Genomic DNA, 14,298 nt, shown 5'->3' on the forward strand with positions numbered 1-14,298 from the left:
GCATGCGAGTCAGATCATACCTGCATTTCAGTCCATCACAGAAGCATCCACCTGTGCTGAAAGTTGTCTGAGTTTGACATGTAAACACATCTATAGATAACTGTGCTGGCGACTGGCAGCACACCAACCAATTCCCAGTCCCAGGACTTCCTGGAATGCTGTGAAGGATGTCTCCAACTGATCTGTGCACACTGGAGCATCACAGATATTTCTGCAGTCACGCATGAGCACAGGTACAGAGGCAGATGTGCAGATGTACACATGTGCCCTGCAGTTAATTCTCCAAGGGCATTTTGTTGTGGCAGCCTGAGTGCCCTCAGGCAGAGCTGCTGCCTGTGGGGGCTGGACAGGTGCAAAGCACCTCCAAAACAGCACTTCTTGGTTGGGTGCCTGTTCTTGGTGCTCCTGGACCACTGGGAGTTAGGTGCTGCTTCAAAGTCCACGAGTGAAAATGCTCAAGGTTAGTAATTGCAGGTGATACATTAAACATCACATATTTAAGACCTGTTGGGGTGGAAGTGATGATGAGACCTCACCATTCCCTGGGCCTGAGGGTTTCCAGGGTACTGGGAGGAGTGCAGTGAGGCTAGGGTGTGTGCAGGAACTTGCAAGGGGAATGATGCTGGATTGAAAGCAGGTCCATGCCAACTGTTAGTTGATCAAATAGACCATTCAGAAAAGGGAAATTGAAGCAAAACGAGGAGGTTTCTATGCATGTACTGCTTTCCCTTCTGTCTCTGCGGTACATTGTTGATTATCCATGGAAGTATTACGTAGAGTGAAGTATGCCGTATTTCTCTGTGACACCGAAAATCGATGTTATACGAGGATGACTTATTTTTCAGGGTCAGCTCTTTCTGTTTACTCAGACTCTGTGAAAAGCAACGCTGATTTAAAAACACCCTAAAACTGTCAGGGTGGTTTGGAGTTGTTTTGAAATGTCACAAGTGTGAGCATGCTGCAGCCCCCAACGCTGGCTGCGAGGAGATTTACTGCCACAGTTAGGAAGCTGACACGGTGGCAAACTTCAGCCCCCTTAAGTTTGTGGTGTGTCTATGTGTCAATGTTATCTCTATCTCAGAGGTCATGTCCAGAGAAGAGAAAGCTAAACAGTATCTTGAGATCTTTGTATTTTATTAGACATACCTTTTATAAAAAAAAGGCTCCTGCATGTTCTTCTTAACTAACTTAATATTTAAAAGTTTCATTTGAATTAAATCGATTTATATCGGAAACAATGTGGTTACCATAAAAATGTTGTGACTGCAACTTTTTTTTATAAAGAAATGCCCTCTTAGAGGTTTGGGTAACTCAGAGCCTTTGTCAAACTGCAACAGTCCTGCTGTGGTATAAATGCTTCCAAAGTGAAAATGATGAATCTTGTTAACTCCCCCATGAATGACTCAGACTCCCTGAGGTCTAGAGTGTGCTGCTGCCATAGCTAAGAAGTTTCCTTATGTGCTGTGTAGTGAGATGGTCAGGATGTTCCTTTGTAACTGGAGGTAGCTAATGTACCTGCATGGGAATAGTCCAAGGGATGGGGAAACCCCCAGCAGTTATCATGATGGTGCCTGCAAGGCAGGAGGAGTATGGGATGCATCCACAAGGGCTGCTGTGCAGGGTTAGCTCTGGAACAGTCCCAAGTGTAATCAAGTACATTATTTCAAGTTGTTTGTCACAACAAGGTGTAGAATCGACTAAATTGGTAGAAACCAGGTTTAGACTTAACTCCACTAGGAACTGGTATAAAATCAGTCTGTAATCAGGAATCTGCACTGGGCTCGGTGCTGTTGTTTGGGCTTTTTATCACTGGTACTTGCTTAATGGCAAGCACCAGAAACCTTTGCAAGTGACACATATTTCATTTCCAGATGACATGTGAGAGCTGCCCTCAGAGCAGGTAGAGCTGATGTTACCAGCTATTGCTCCAGGCTGTGCCTAAAGCCAAATCATACCCCTTGGTATTTAGGACAGAACGTGAGGGGTCTGCACCACAGCAGTGTGGATCTTAGTGAGGAGAGATGTGAGCAAGAAAAATCCCATGCGTGTTGCTGGTTGTGCTCAGCATCTTGCCTGCAGCTGCTTGAGGAGGCAACTCCTTCTGCCAAACCTGTGAGCATCCCTAGTGTGGTGCTGATGGAGCTGTGGGAAGTCTGCCTGCCTTTCCCAGCTTTGCAGGCAATCTTTTGGCAAGGGCAAGCTTTTCTGTGCCTGTCTCCCCATTTGTTTCACAGGAATTCCGCTCCTTGGGTCACAACAAGTTTTCAAGTGTAAGAGTGAAGAATTGTTATTTGTGGGAGAAAAAGCACTGCTGGGCTTCCTGAGTGATGGATGTGCAGAGAAGCTAAAAAAATTCTGTTCAGCTCTAGGAACTTGTTGACTCACTGTGTGTAGAGACCCTTGTGCATGTGCAGGGGAGTGCTGTCCCTTTTGTTAGAGGTGCTGGCTGCACACAGTGTGGAAAGCTCACAGTGAGCATCTCTGCTAAGGGCAGGGGTGGTTCCTATTTATCGCTCATTGGTGGGTGGAGAGTCTTCAAGTGTGTCAACCAGCTTCCTTCCCGAGAGGGCTCTGAGAGAAGATGCGCTTGGCCAGCATCCCTAGGGCACTGATCTCTGGTCCCAAGGCAAGGCAGAGTTGATCCTGAAGAAGAGTCCTGTAAGGCAGTGAGTGCCAGGACATTAGTGCTTGGCAAGTCACTCTTCTGATCTGCACTTCTTGCTAGTGCAGGCACTTGTTTTTTTAGGGATTAGATAGAAGATGTCGGATTGGTGGTTGTTTTGCAGCAGGGGCTGGAGCTGGGCACAGATGCAGTCCTGAGCTTCGAGGGCCACTCTCTGCCTCTGTATATGTTCCTCGGTACAATATAGTCAGGACACAGTGGCTCTGACTGTTCAGGATGCTCTTGTGCCCTTGTCAGCATGGGATGTTAATTAAAGACATGCACAAAGATGGAGCCCACAAAATGGTGTGCCAGCTCCTGACTGTGCTGAACAGGTTGCAGAACAGCAATTGCATCTTGTTTCCAGCCTGATCCTGTTTCTGCAGGCCTAAAAACGGAGGGAAGTACTGTGTGGGTCGTCGCATGAAGTTTAAATCCTGCAACACCGAACCGTGCTCGAAGCTGAAGAAGGATTTCCGGGATGAGCAGTGTGCCGACTTCGACGGAAAGCACTTTAACATCAACGGGCTGCCCACGAATGTGCGCTGGGTTCCCAAATACAGCGGCAGTAAGTGGCGGGGGGGATGCAGATCCTGCCTCCTGCATCACTGCCTCAGGGTGATGGTGCTCGGATAACATGCCTCTGGTTTTCCTCCCTCCCATCCCCAGTCCTGATGAAGGATCGGTGCAAGTTGTTTTGCCGCGTGGCAGGAAACACGGCGTATTACCAGCTGCGGGATCGCGTCATCGACGGGACGCCCTGCAGCCCCGACACCAACGACATCTGTGTGCAGGGCCTGTGCCGGGTAATCATTCTCCCTCCTCTTCAGCAAAGGGGGATTGAAGTTTTGCACAGCAGCCTGGCATTTCTGCACTGTGCTCCAGGCAGTTGTTGGCCTGTCCTCTTTGCTCAGGGGCTGCCAGCAGCATCTGCAGGCTGTGTGAGCCCCAAATGGTCTGAAACTTGTGCCAACCTCCAGATTTGCAGAAGAGCCACACGTGGAATCGTAGGATCATATGGGTTGGAAAAGACCTCTAAGATCATTTAGTCCAACCATTAACCCAGCTCTGCCAAGTCCACCAGTAAACCATGTCCCCAGCTGCCATATCCACGTGTCTTTTAAGTAACTCTGGGAATGGTGACTCTCCCACTGCTCTGGGCAGCCTAATCCAATGTTTGACAACCCTTTTGGTAAAGAATTATTTCCTAATATACAACCTAAATCTTCCCTGGTGCAACATGAGGCTGTTTCCTCTTGTTACCTGGGAGAAGAGACCAACCTCCTCATCATTACAGTCTGCTTTTCAGCTAGTTGTAAGAATGATAAGTTCTCCCCTGAGCCTCCTTTTCTCTAGGCTGAACACCTCCACCTCCTTCAGCTGCTCTTTGTCAGTCTTGTACTGTAGACTGTTCACTAGCTCTTCTTTGGACATGCTCAAGTGGAGAATTTTTGCGTGTCTGCCCTAAGTAACTGAGGGCTGAGGAGATATGAAACTAAATCCTAAAGACACTTCCCTCTGTGCTTTGCCCCAGTTCTTCCTGGTCAGACCCCAGAGCCCTTTACATTTCTGTTCACAATTATTTTTCACACTTTTCTCTATGGGAACAATTGAAGCAAGAACTTTTCTTTAGCAAAGGCATCGCCTAGTGCAAACAGCAGTTCTGATCCTCATATTGTAAAATAGCCTTTTGTTGGAAAACCTTGTGGGATGGCCACACTCTAAATCGGTGGAAAAATGTGGGGAAGCAAAACAATTTGTCTCACATCAGCCTTTTGCACACACAGCTTTTGTGTGCCTTAATTAGGAGGTTTGTAAATGCTGTTCTAGTCTGTATTTGCTCAATCTGTTTTTTTCATTTTTTCTCTTAAAGCAAGCTGGATGCGATCATGTGCTGAATTCAAAAGCAAGAAGAGATAAATGTGGTGTTTGTGGTGGAGATAATTCTTCATGCAAAACTGTTGCAGGCACATTTAACACGGTGCATTATGGTAAGAATCTGTTGCTAAAAACTTTATTGTGAAAAATGTGGGTCTATAAAAGCCATTACCACACTTAATCTACAAAAACACTGATGTAAAATGCAAAATCCTTCTAGCTATAGTATATTCCATTTTATAACTATTTATGCTATCCCTAAATGAAAAGTATCAGCTTGTGTAATGTGAGGTAATTTTGCTCGTTTCCCTTTCCCCTGTAGAAAGCAAATGAAATGTCTGTGTAATGGCCTTGACTTTCTGTTCAATCTTTCCTAGGCTATAACGTTGTGGTTCGCATCCCAGCTGGTGCAACCAATATTGATGTGCGTCAGCACAGTTACTCAGGGAAACCAGAGGATGACAACTACCTGGGTGAGTTGTAGTTCTTATTTCAGTCCAGAAATCTACTTTGTTTCTGGTTGTGGTGATGTATCTACTGGCTGCTCTCTACTAGGGAAGATGAAGAATTCATTTAAGGGAGATGTTTTCTTGGTGAGAATTTATCTATGTCTGCCAAACATTCAGCCTTAACTTCTTTCTTCTTTCTGTTCATGCCATCCTAGTTGTAAAGTTTAGGAGGTTCACAGACTTACAAGAAATATCTGCTTAGAGTGTGTCTAGGGCGGGGAAGGACTGTCAAGTCTGGTCTGTGGGTGGGAGCTGAGGCACAAAGCTGGGAACCAAACAGGCTTCTGAACCCTGCTGGAGTCTTCTCACTGCAACTTTAAGCATCTCTGCTGTCACCATGCTGTGGCTGGAGAGTGAATATGCCATGCCCAGGCGTGTGGACAAACACATGCAAAGAGAAATTATTTGCTATTTTTCTGAGAACAGTAATTCTGATTTCACTTAGACTGAGCCCTTCTTGTCCCTCCCTGACAGCAATATGTAACTGTAAAGATTACACCAAAGATACTGGTTTGATTTAAACTTAACAATAACTTGGCCCTTGGCTGTTCATAGTCATTGTTTTCTCTAATCTGTGGCTATGTCTCTATAGGCAGTTGAAGATAACTGTGCAGTGTTAGAACACTCTGCTGCATGCACATATAATTTTAGCATGGCCATGAGTCTCTTCCACCGTGCTGATCAGTAATGCACCTCATAGATAAATAGTTCTGTTTGGATTCAATACCAGAGATAACACAAGTGCACACTACAACCAATGTTACACCTTACAGTTGAAAGCTGATTTTGACATTAAGTCCTCTTTGGGGTCCCTCAGAGTCTCTGGTCCTCCTCTTTTGCACGCCCTGTGCCTGGCATCACCAGTTCTCAGTAGCACAGGGTCCTGTATTCACATCTCTGAATAGGGCACTTCATCTTGTTTTATCTCACAACATTCCTGTAACTGGGTATGTTAAAAATGCAGCTAGGCTGGTGGATCTTAGCCCATCAAAGGTAAAGGGGCTTATTTGAGAAACGTGTAGAGGAGACTCATGCACCAAAGGAAAACAATGCTGACAGCTTTGGCTGTTGCTCTGAGATCCCATCCATGTGGCTGGACCCTTCACTGAGGCAAAAAGCTGAGTGGGTGATCCCTGTTCCCATTCCTGGGGGGGATCATGCAGAGCTCTGTGCACTTACAGCTGTGTCGTGTTGTTTTTTGCACATTCACAGCAGTGAAATGAGATGGTGCAGCATGAATGGACATCAGCACCAAAAAAACCTCACTGAGGTGTGATAGTTTTCTGCCTTGGGGGAGGGAGGCAAGTTTTATTATTCCTCTTTCCTAGAAAAAACAATCTTCCCGATGTTGTGCCTATTCAAACTGTTTCACCCCCAGAAGGAGCCCCAAACTTCTCAGCTCTTCTTGGAGGGCCTTTAATCTTCTTGGGAAGCAATGAAGTCAAATCTTCTTTAATGTTGCTTTAATATTGCTGGGAAAGCATCTCTTCACATTAGGCCTGACTAGAAGCAAATGAGAAGTGTGCATGTGTCCACTTATTTTGCAGCTCACTGAGTGTGAAATCTTGGGCCCTCGGTACTGTGAACCTTGTAGTTGCTTAACAATTTAGGAGGAATTTGATGTTGTCATCAAGTCCAAGACATGTACCTACTGTTGTAGGAGATACAGTAAATGGGAAGGACTCCTTTAATGAGTTTTACTACTGCCTAATAACATTAAAGCCTCCAACGTGTGGAGTTTGGTTGAGTGTAGCCTCTTTGTGAGTTTTTATCCATCTATGTCTCTTTGCTACCGAGCAGTGTTTTGCTTCATTATCTCTCCTTGTTTGATGGAAAAACCTTCCCTTTGGTGTTTTGGTGTTAAGTTTAGATTTTTCAGTACAGGGGCTTTGTAGTAATGTAGCTGTGATGGGTGAAATGGTGGGGAAACTAACTTAGGAAATTAGCTACATAATCGCATTAGTGTGAAGTTGTGCAGCAGACTGCTGTTTTCAGGAAACTGTTCCTTTTATAAAGCATTTAGACTTTAAGCCTTCAGTGCTTTCACATACCTTAAGATTTGGAATAATAATAAAAATATGGGGGGAGGAGGGAGAGGGAGAGAGAGGGGGAGATACTGACCAAACTCCCTCTAATTATCTACTAGAAAATGATGTTTAGGTGATTAGGGTAGATACATTTACCCTAAGAACACACCTGGAAACAACAGGGAAGCCACCCTAGCCACATGGCTGACAAAAAGGTTTGGGCAGGATTATTTCTGTAGCATATAAGGGGATACCAGCTGTCTGTGCTCCATACAGCAGCCAGCCCGGCGTGCCTTTTGGAGAACTATTGGGTGAACTATTTAGCAACAGCTTCAGGCATTCAGCCTTCGTTTTAATGAGGCTTTCCAGTGGAAAAAGGAGAAGGCACAATGTCTGCAAGAGCTCTGCTGCTCTCGTTACATCCTTTCTGTTTGAGAGTGCCAGTGGGCTTTTCCTCCCACCCCCAATGGAAAGGAGAACCGAGAGCGCATGACCCACGTTGTTATGTACGTATGAGTTAATTCTGCCTCTTTAGTTCTTGTTTTTTGCACCTATGCAGCCTTATCTAACAGTCAAGGAGACTTTATATTAAATGGAGACTTTGTCGTCAGTATGTTTAAAAGGGAAATCAAAGTTGGGAATGCTGTGATCGAATACAGTGGATCGGATAATACAATTGAAAGGATTAATTCCACAGATCGGATTGAGCAAGAAATAACCCTTCAGGTGAAGTATATGTTGTGTGTATGGAAAAGTCTGCCCAGCTTTATTGGACTGAAAATAGTGGGTAGTGATGTCTGTTGGTTTATTCTGCTTCATCTTTCATCCTCTCAGGTTTTATCAGTGGGAAATTTGTACAATCCTGACGTTCGTTACACATTTAATATCCCCATTGAGGACAAACCTCAGCAGTTTTACTGGAATGTGTATGGCCCATGGCAGCCCTGCAGTAAGCTCTGCCAAGGTGGGTGCTTGGTAAGGCTTAGTTTTGCCCTGGATTTGTTTTGGGATCTGGACAGTGCTGTCAAATCCCTCTCTGTTTGGCTTCTTTGAGATTCTCACATTATGGGAGTGATTGTTTCCCTGGGCTGCAGTAGTAGGTAACATCCTACAAGGTGGAGCACTGCTCTGCTGCTGCTTGGATTTAGAGCAGGGCACCTTACAACCCCTCTGAGCCAGGTGAGCCTCGCTATGTGGTTCACAGGTGAGGAAACTGAAGCACAGAAAAGGTTGTGTGGCCTTTCCTAAGGCTGCAAAAGGCATCAGTGTCTGGTTTTGGGTCTGACATTCAGTCGTTTCCACCTGCCAGTGTCCACCCTGGTAAACACGCAGAGCCCATCCTTGCAGAGATGCTGCAGCTCCCCATGTCCATCCCATCTGCGATAAACCTCTTCTGCTCTGCTTAGTCTTAACCCCCTTCCTGTTTCTGAAGGAGATGGAGAAGTAAAATTAAACATCTCTTAAATGCTACTGTAAAAGTGTAAGAGAAATAACCGAAGGGATCACTTTCCTGCATGCCTCAAACAATGTGCTGGTTTTCTCTGTGCAGGAGAACGAAAAAGGAAACCTGTGTGTACGAGAGAGTCGGATCAGCTCACGGTGTCGGACCAGCGATGCGATCGAATTCCCCAGCCTGACCCCATCACTGAGCCTTGTAGCACAGAATGTGAATTAAGGTGCACTCTGCTCAGCTGTGTATATACATTACATTGTGTACTATTGTTTGCTCCTCTTTTCTTTCACCTCTCACCATACTTCCTTTTCTCATCAGCCTGCATTAGATTTTAAAAAAGAAAAGGATTAGTAATTGCCTCTTTGTCAACCAAGTGGGATTGCCATCCACCAGTGATGTTTTGAGAGGCACTTTTGTATGTTTTCACATTTCTCTTGTTGGATTAAGTTAGGGCTAACTATAACAAAAATTCTTCTGATGTTGAAAAATCTCCCTGTGCAATACAGTGCCTGAAATTTGCATCTGCCTGGATCAGAAATGCTCAGCACCATCCTACAAACAGCCTACAATGAGGGGAAAACATATTTAAAGCAAAAAAGTAACTAAGACTTGGATTTTTCAGTGTTTATTTAAAGCAAAGAATAGGCTTATGCATAGAGCATGTTTAGGACTGTCCCCAGACAACTCCTGGCGTGCTGGAATTGATGGAGCACAGCCTAAATCATCACAATCCGTTTTCCTTTAAAAAAAAATCTGTTTTCCTTTCTGGGGCTTAAATATGGTGGCATTAAGCGGCTGCTGGTGAAGCAATTCAGATGGCTGAGTTTCCCGAGGGGTTTCTCTGGCTCTGTTAAACTGGGGCTGTGCAGGGGCTGTATAGGGTTGGGTTGTCGCGGTAACAGCTGTTGCCATTGCAACAGGTTGGAAACTTGAGAAGGGCAAATGCAGGAGTCTGAAAAGCAGGCAGGGATGTGAGGCTCCCACCAGTCAGGAGCTATTGACTCCAAATCCCCTTGATCTTATTCTTCTCCTGGCTGTGCTGAAGTTAGCTCTCTCAGCTTGGGAGCGTGGGCTCTGCGCTCCTCGCACAGATGCTGGCAACAGCCCAGGGGCCTCCAGGACCCCCAGGGGATGTCACTGCCTCCTTCCCCAGGAGCCACCCCTGCCAAGTCTGAGGGGTAATGGGCTCCTCTTGGCTTTGGGGTCTCCAACACCTCCCTGGATCAGCCCTCATGTCCAGCATCTCTTTCCAAAGCTGGGATGATGTGTAGCAGGGTTGCATCCCCAGCTGGGTCCTTAAGGGTCACCGGCACCAGCCCTTGTTGTCCATCCTGGGAAAGAGGCAGTAGGGTGGAAATCTGTCTGTTGAGAGGGAACACCTCTAATCCCCCCTGACACTTCTGGGGCTTGTGTGTCTTGGAGCAAGTAGTTTGCTCACACTTTGGAGAGCTAAGATTGTTTTGCAGGCATCCTGCCATGTGAAACACCTTTCAAGCCTGTGCAGGTAATTTTCTGATGCTGTATTTTTCAGCTTTTAGCTTTTAAAGGCCAAGGTGGAACTCCTGCAGGGGAACATGGTGTGGAAACTCTTCAAAGCACTGCTTCTTGCTTGGCCATGGACTGCCCTCACCACCTGAGGTGGTCCCACAGGGTCACAGCGTGGCTTTGCTATCTTCAAGAGGGACCTGGTGACAGTTCCTTCTCTTCAAGAGCAATGCCAGGGTTAATTGCCTTAGATCTCTGGAAGCCATAAAGCGTTGGGAAATGTTACAAAGAGCCCAAACTTTGGGCTCAAGAGCATATATTCCTTATATCAAACACCCTTGAGCATGTTGCCTACAGAGTCCTGGAACTCCACAGCTAATGTTGTCTGTCCTTGGTGCAGGTGGCACATCGCGAGGAAGAGCGAGTGCACGGCGCAGTGTGGGCTGGGGTACCGCACCTTGGAGATCTACTGCTCCAAGTACAGCAGACTGGAGGGCAAGATAGAGAAGGTCGACGACCGTTTCTGCAGCAGCCAGCCCAAGCCCAGCACGAGGGAGAAGTGCACTGGAGACTGTAACGTGGGAGGGTGGCGATACTCAGCCTGGACCGAGGTAAGGGACGCTTTGCTGTCTCCTCCTTGCACAGGGGTATGTCAGGCTGTTTAGGTTGCAAACAACAGCTCTGCATAAAAGGTGGCTGCAGTGATTCTGCTTTCGTTGATTTTTCTGGAGGACACTGTAGTCCAAATCATCCTGGTACTCCTTATTTTGTCCTGCAATTAATTTGTGCCTTTAAGCATCTCAAGGCATGTCTTTATTACATGCAGCTGGCCCTGCTGGTTGTCTCCTCCCATCAAGGCCAGCACCAGTGCCAGGAGTTAGGGAAGATATGTTGTCATCAGCAGAGGACTTCTGAAATTTGTTTTCTTTCTGCTTTTTAACCTTTATATGAATAAGAAAATTCCTGAATGCAGGCCTGGCACTGAGAGCTTGAGGCGCCTGGGGCTTTCCAGGGAGGGCATGGTGAAGGAGGCTGGCTGGTCAGAGAGAGTTAATCTCTCCTAAAATGAGAACAAGCAGCAGCCATTTAGGAGAACTGAAAGCAACACTTGTAAAAGTAATAACAGTGTTATAACGTGAAGTGAATTTGTGAAATGCATGGCCAGGACATTTTATTAAGCTTAGCAAGATTGGCTTTTAAAAAAAATATATGAAGTAAAAACCTGGTTACTTAAAGTACAAATTGTTCTTCCTGACATATTCTGCAGTCACTCCACAGTCCTGACTTCAAAGAGGGATAAGGCAGTAGCAGTAGAGTGGCAGAAAGTATTTACTCAGTGTCTCTCCTCCCAGTGCTCCAAGAGCTGCGGTGGGGGCATGCGGCGGCGCCGAGCCATGTGTGTGAACACCTACAATGATGTCCTGGATGACAGCAAGTGCAGTCAGCAGGAGAAGCTGACAGTGCAGCGATGCAGTGACTTCTCATGCCCCCAGTGGAAAACTGGTGACTGGTCTGAGGTAGGTGCTGGTCACCAGGGTGGGTTTACCCTGCTGGTCCTCTACCCTGAGGGGCTGATGCCTGCAGAGAGATGTCTCTATCCCTGCTCATCCCTTGTGATCTGTTTGTGCTTCCTGCAGAAGGTCTCCCCATGTCTGTGCACAGAGAGGCTTCAGACCGGTAGCAAAGTCACTGGCCTTGTCACCACTGGTCAAGTGACCACTTTCCTCCCTGCAAAGCTACAGGGGGTGGTTAATTACTCTCCAATCCTGTAGTAATTTCTCCCCAGTTTTTCCATGGTTCCTCTGCACCATTGTGAAGAAAAATATCTTCTGCCCTCATTTTCCCTTTGGATTGTCCTCAGGAGCCCTGGCAGCTCTGGCTGTCGCTGGAGGGCAGGATTTCACCCTACTGATGTCTTGCTCAGCCTCTCCCTGCTGTTTATTGCCTCTTCTACTGTTGCTGGTGTCCTTTGCAACACAATAAAACTGTACCTTGATAGGCTTTTTCCTGCAGCAGGACTGGGGATACTGGAGAATAGTCTTCAAAGGCTGCTCGTCACCTTTGTGGCCAAATAGCTCTTGTTTCTGTGGATCATTATGTTCTTTTCGGACATAATGAAAGCAATTGAGTGGGATCAGGGATTCTCTGCAAAACATCTGTCTTCCAAGCTGCTGGCAGCCCAGCCCTCACCAGGGTGGTGGAAGAGGCGCTCGCAGCCTGCAAAAGCCAAGACCCTTAACATGCACACTCAGAGCTGAACAAGTTTTTTACAAGCCTTTGGCACCCTGTTGTGCACAGCTAAAACCCTGCAGGGCAGTGCTGTGCCTTTGCCCGATGTCTCACAGCTGCTGGATGTCAAGAGCCTTTGTGGTCTCACTTTGCCTGTGCTGATGGGTCCCAGCCTGGCTGTGCTCTCCTTGCTCCAGCCTCTGCTCTGGACCAGCTCCTGAGAGCAATCCTCTTTTGTTGCAAGACACTCACCTGTTTTCCAGGATAGTGGTGCTTAGCTAAAGAGCCATCTCTTGGCACCAGTTTTTTCAAGCAGTGCTTGCAGTGAGTCTCCAGGTTTATTTTTCAGTGCTGGGGCAGGTGCTGAGCTGGCAGCACTTCCTCAGCACCACCTGAGCTTGCGCTTTTCTCCTCACAGTGCTTGGTCACCTGTGGAAAAGGGCACAAACACCGTCAGACCTGGTGCCAGTTTGGAGAAGATCGATTAAACGACAGGTTTTGTGATCCCGAGACAAAGCCAGAGTCGGTGCAGACGTGCCAGCAGCAGGAGTGTGCTTCGTGGCAAGTGGGGCCATGGGGCCAGGTACCACAGGGCTCTGGGTGCTGGTGGCTGAGGCTGGGCCCTGCCCTTTCATCCAAATTCAGCAGCATAACTGTGTTAATTGATTTGCACACCAAAGCAGCCCTCTGTTCGCTTGGGTTCAGCGGATAGGCAGCAATAACAGTACCTGCCCTTTGTGCTAAATTTAATCTCTGTCATACTAAATTGGCCGTGATTTTCAAAAAAAGGGGTTTCCAAGGTTACGCTCCTAAATCCATATTTAGGCACGTAAATACATGGCCTAATTTTCACAGAAAAGCTGCTCCCATTGAATAACTTTTGTTGCTTTTAATTTTTTTCAGTTTCTGGGTTGGGGAGGGGTTTTTTTTTCTGTTAAAACACAAGTTGCTCGTTTCTCCCAGAGTGTTCTGGCATCTGCTTTTCCACAAAGCTGTTAGCTCTTGACTTAAAAAAAACAGCAACAAACACAGGCCAGTTGTCCCAGTCAGACATATTTCCCATTAGCAAAATTATTCATTAGCTGCTCGCAATACCATGGGGCTGAACCACTAGTTTTAAAGAAAGATACGATGCAGGTTCTACCAGACTCTGATTCTAGTGTGTGCAGCAAAGTAAATGATTTCAGTGCTTGCACCTTCATTCCCAAAGAATCTAGTGAAGCGTGTGAGGCACTGGTGGGCGCAGTGAGTTAAAACTTTGACCTAATTTAAAGCTGAAATGCATGAAATGAAGAGAAACCAGAAGGGAAGCTGTTTTATTTTTGCTGCCTTTGCTATGTGCCTAAACACAGGCTGGGCTGATTAATACTTTCTAACTGAAGCAACTACTCAGACCCAGCACTTCTTTCTCCCAGTGCACTGTGACTTGTGGCCAAGGCTACCAGATGAGAGCGGTGAAGTGTGTCGTGGGCACCTACGTGTCAGTGGTGGATGACAACGAGTGTAATGCTGCAACCAGGCCAACAGATACCCAGGTAAATCCTGCTGTGCTGTCTCCATCTTTTTCCATCTGCATATGGAGACATTCAGGCTACGGCTTTAGGGGACATCTTGCTGCAGCAGAGCCTTACCCTGAACAGAGCCCGTGCAGAGCTGTACCTTGGTCTGATACATGGCTGTTGGAAAGGTGCAGCACAGCACCCTGTTTTTATAGAAGTGGGACAAAGAAACTGGAGTTCCCGTCCAGACCCTCTCCATGTGGTTGACACCACCACCAAATTGCCAAAAAGGCAATGAACAACTTCTTATATAAGGGCATCAGGACTTCATGGGATGAAGATCAATTACCTTTGCTCATGGTTTATGTCCACAGAACTCCAGTCATAGGATGGGATGTGAGAAGGGCTGTTCAGATGCAGCACTAAAGCTGGTCTCTTAAGAGCTCATGAGCTAAAGAAGCCTCAGTGAATGAATATGGGAAAACAACCACACACCAGAAGGCTGAGACAGTATTTATTTATTTGCCTCAGAGGCTGTTGTCTCCACACAGCAGAC

General features: G+C 46.6%; 1 protein-coding gene across 1 annotated transcript in view; it reads left to right on the forward strand.

Moving 5' to 3' along the window:
* Positions 1-14,298, forward strand: part of ADAMTS9 (ADAM metallopeptidase with thrombospondin type 1 motif, 9) — a gene marked incomplete at its 5' end in the record, with an annotated part of 77,684 nt that overhangs the window by 25,874 nt on the left and 37,512 nt on the right. Inside the window, 11 exons of the mRNA XM_009084209.1 lie at positions 3,049-3,230; positions 3,332-3,468; positions 4,536-4,653; positions 4,918-5,013; positions 7,636-7,802; positions 7,911-8,040; positions 8,626-8,752; positions 10,415-10,625; positions 11,367-11,531; positions 12,662-12,826; positions 13,659-13,778. Of these exons, the coding sequence (XP_009082457.1) occupies positions 3,049-3,230; positions 3,332-3,468; positions 4,536-4,653; positions 4,918-5,013; positions 7,636-7,802; positions 7,911-8,040; positions 8,626-8,752; positions 10,415-10,625; positions 11,367-11,531; positions 12,662-12,826; positions 13,659-13,778 (1,618 nt within the window). The remainder of the gene's footprint in view (positions 1-3,048; positions 3,231-3,331; positions 3,469-4,535; positions 4,654-4,917; positions 5,014-7,635; positions 7,803-7,910; positions 8,041-8,625; positions 8,753-10,414; positions 10,626-11,366; positions 11,532-12,661; positions 12,827-13,658; positions 13,779-14,298) is intronic.

This window comes from Acanthisitta chloris, unplaced genomic scaffold (assembly GCF_000695815.1).
Source record: "Acanthisitta chloris isolate BGI_N310 unplaced genomic scaffold, ASM69581v1 scaffold22510, whole genome shotgun sequence".
Taxonomy (NCBI): Eukaryota; Metazoa; Chordata; class Aves; order Passeriformes; family Acanthisittidae; genus Acanthisitta; species Acanthisitta chloris.